This window comes from Limulus polyphemus, unplaced genomic scaffold, assembly GCF_000517525.1.
Source record: "Limulus polyphemus unplaced genomic scaffold, Limulus_polyphemus-2.1.2 Scaffold6758, whole genome shotgun sequence".
NCBI lineage: Eukaryota > Metazoa > Arthropoda > Merostomata > Xiphosura > Limulidae > Limulus > Limulus polyphemus.
The window spans coordinates 31031-33502 of record NW_013672368.1 but is presented as its reverse complement, the minus strand read 5'-3'; the positions used below and the strand labels follow the sequence as shown (position 1 = coordinate 33502).

At 33.4% G+C, this 2472-nt stretch overlaps 1 protein-coding gene across 1 annotated transcript in view; it reads right to left on the bottom strand.

Annotated features, from left to right (window-relative positions):
- LOC111089607 (Down syndrome cell adhesion molecule-like protein Dscam2) overlaps positions 1 to 2472 on the bottom strand; it is a gene marked incomplete at its 3' end in the record, with an annotated part of 40153 nt that overhangs the window by 12067 nt on the left and 25614 nt on the right. Inside the window, exon 3 of the mRNA XM_022402429.1 lies at positions 1397 to 1558. Within this exon, the coding sequence (XP_022258137.1) occupies positions 1397 to 1558 (162 nt within the window). The remainder of the gene's footprint in view (positions 1 to 1396; positions 1559 to 2472) is intronic.

Here is a 2472-nt window from a genome sequence, read left to right as displayed (position 1 = left end):
GTACTCCAGCTAGTTTCAGAGGACGGGTACTCCAGCTAGTTTCCAGAGGACGGGTACTGCAGCTAGTTTCATTAATGTTGCATTATATGTTTAATTATTTAACTCTTGTCCGTGCAGTTGTCGTACGTTCTATCAGCAGTTCTTAATATTACCATTTATTATGGAAACTTATTTTTCTCTTGTAAACAGTTCTCGCAAGCTATTATATTATTATCATAATGGAAACTAACAATAAGAGCTTTATTTTTATCGTTATGTATTTATCTTAATAACATTCCCACGATGTCTGTAACCAAGTTATACACTGACTAGTTTTTATCGGGATTTCCTCAAATTCATTGATTCCAAAAGCGCTGCTGTATCGTATCGACATTCAATTTTACAAACATGTTGACCTTGCAGTGTTGCTGGACTCTTTATTTGGTGCTTCTAGATCTTTCTGACATTCTATAGATATATTATTCCCTCTCTGACAGTCATATTTTGATTAATAAATTTCTTTGGCAGTTTGTGAGGCAAGTTAAATTTGAGTATATCTTTTGTTATACGAGTTTTACTTCAAAACTAAGATACATTTTATATTTTTCAGCATAAAATTTCTGTCCTGTTGCTTATATCTATTTTTCTGCGCGGAATGGTTTTCTCCTTCAATTAGTATATATATATATATATTTCCATGAACAGTAATGAGGATTCTACTGTTTCAAGCAATGGACATAATAAAAATTGCTAAATGTTACAGACGATACTAGTCCAAAATAACTTATCTTAGATGCAAACAGAAAAAGATTGGCTGAACTGGTGCTTTGGATGCAAAATATAAAGAACAAATGACAGGATCGTAATGTATAAACTTTAACTATAGGGTGAAGATATGAAGTATCTTCACCCTAATGTTATTCCACCTTCTAAAGGAATCAGATAAACCAACTATGTTTACCCACTCTCTTACACTACCTCCAGCATGATATTTTGAAGAAATAGCATGCTGGAGGTAGTGTAAGAGAGTGGGTAAACATAGTTGGTTTATCTGATTCCTTCAAAAGGTGTTTCTCGACATTTTTCAAATCATGTCCACAACGTTGAATTTCCACCTTGGAAGACAAGGGTTCTTAGGAGACAGTAATTTATTCAGAACTAGTTCAAGTGACATGACAACGGTTTCGGCACTTTCCTTCGTCAGCACAGTTATGGATTTCAACATCGTGTATGGTACCTTAATCAACTGCCAATGTCTATGAATCAATCGTAAACCACATTTCTCGAAGAGTATAACCGAACAAGACACCTTATGTGGAGTATAACCCAAGCTATTATGGTGAGATATCAGGTGGAGTGTTGGTCCTATAAAGTGGCCAGTCACTGTTTATTATAGGACGGTATTAAACCTACTTACCGTACTCTTCATCCAGATGTATTACGATGCCATCGTCACGACTCCACGACGTTACCTTGGCAACCCCTTTTAGAAAAGGTGGTATTTGACATCTGAGGACTGCCGTGTTTCCCTGAGTGATATAATCACTGTACACTCGAACGTTGTACTTGTTGTCAATGACTACAAGGAGAATTTAATTGAAACATCATTAGCTAAGGTTAATGAAATATATTAATATGTAATTATTAATTATTTTTATTGATTAGTAGGGACGATAAAGTAGATATAATAATTAATTAATTAAAGCCACTTAAAACAGACTGTATTGTAAGTTTTTATCACATCCTTTTCCACACTTAGAAATTTTTCCAATCTAAAATTGTTATACGACCAGAAGATAACTTATATAGTTTAAATGAATGTAAACTCCTGAAACTATAATCTAAAATTGTTATACGACCAGAAGATAACTTATATAGTTTAAATGAATGTAAACTCCTGAAACTATAATCTAAAATTGTTATACGACCAGAAGATAACTTATATAGTTTAAATGAATGTAAACTCCTGAAACTATATGCTTTAATATCTCCACCAATTAAATGGGAAGGAACGTTAATAAGAGCAGCTTACTGTGAAGCTCGAGGTTTTATTAAGGTAACTCAGCAGTACAAACCAGATACCCTGACCTAGAGACTGAACTGTTATATTACTCTGTTAATCATACACTGTTAAAACTACGTGATTCACTGACAGCACAGGAAACGCTAACACTCGCTAGTTACTTCTAAATACGTTAGTTTTATTATATTAATTACACTGGTACTTATTACAAACTGTATATGGTGTAATCGCTGTTTCATTGAAACTATGCAGGGAAAGAATAACCTCTAGTAAATTAAACTGATTTTAATCAGTAACAGACTAAACATAGTAAACATTACATTCAGACACTGTAAGAATAGTAAACATTACATTCAGACACTGTAAGAATAGAAAACATTACATTCAGCTACTGTAAGAACAGTAAACCTTACATTCAGCTACTGTAAGAACAGTAAACCTTACATTCAGCTACTGTAAGAACAGTAAAC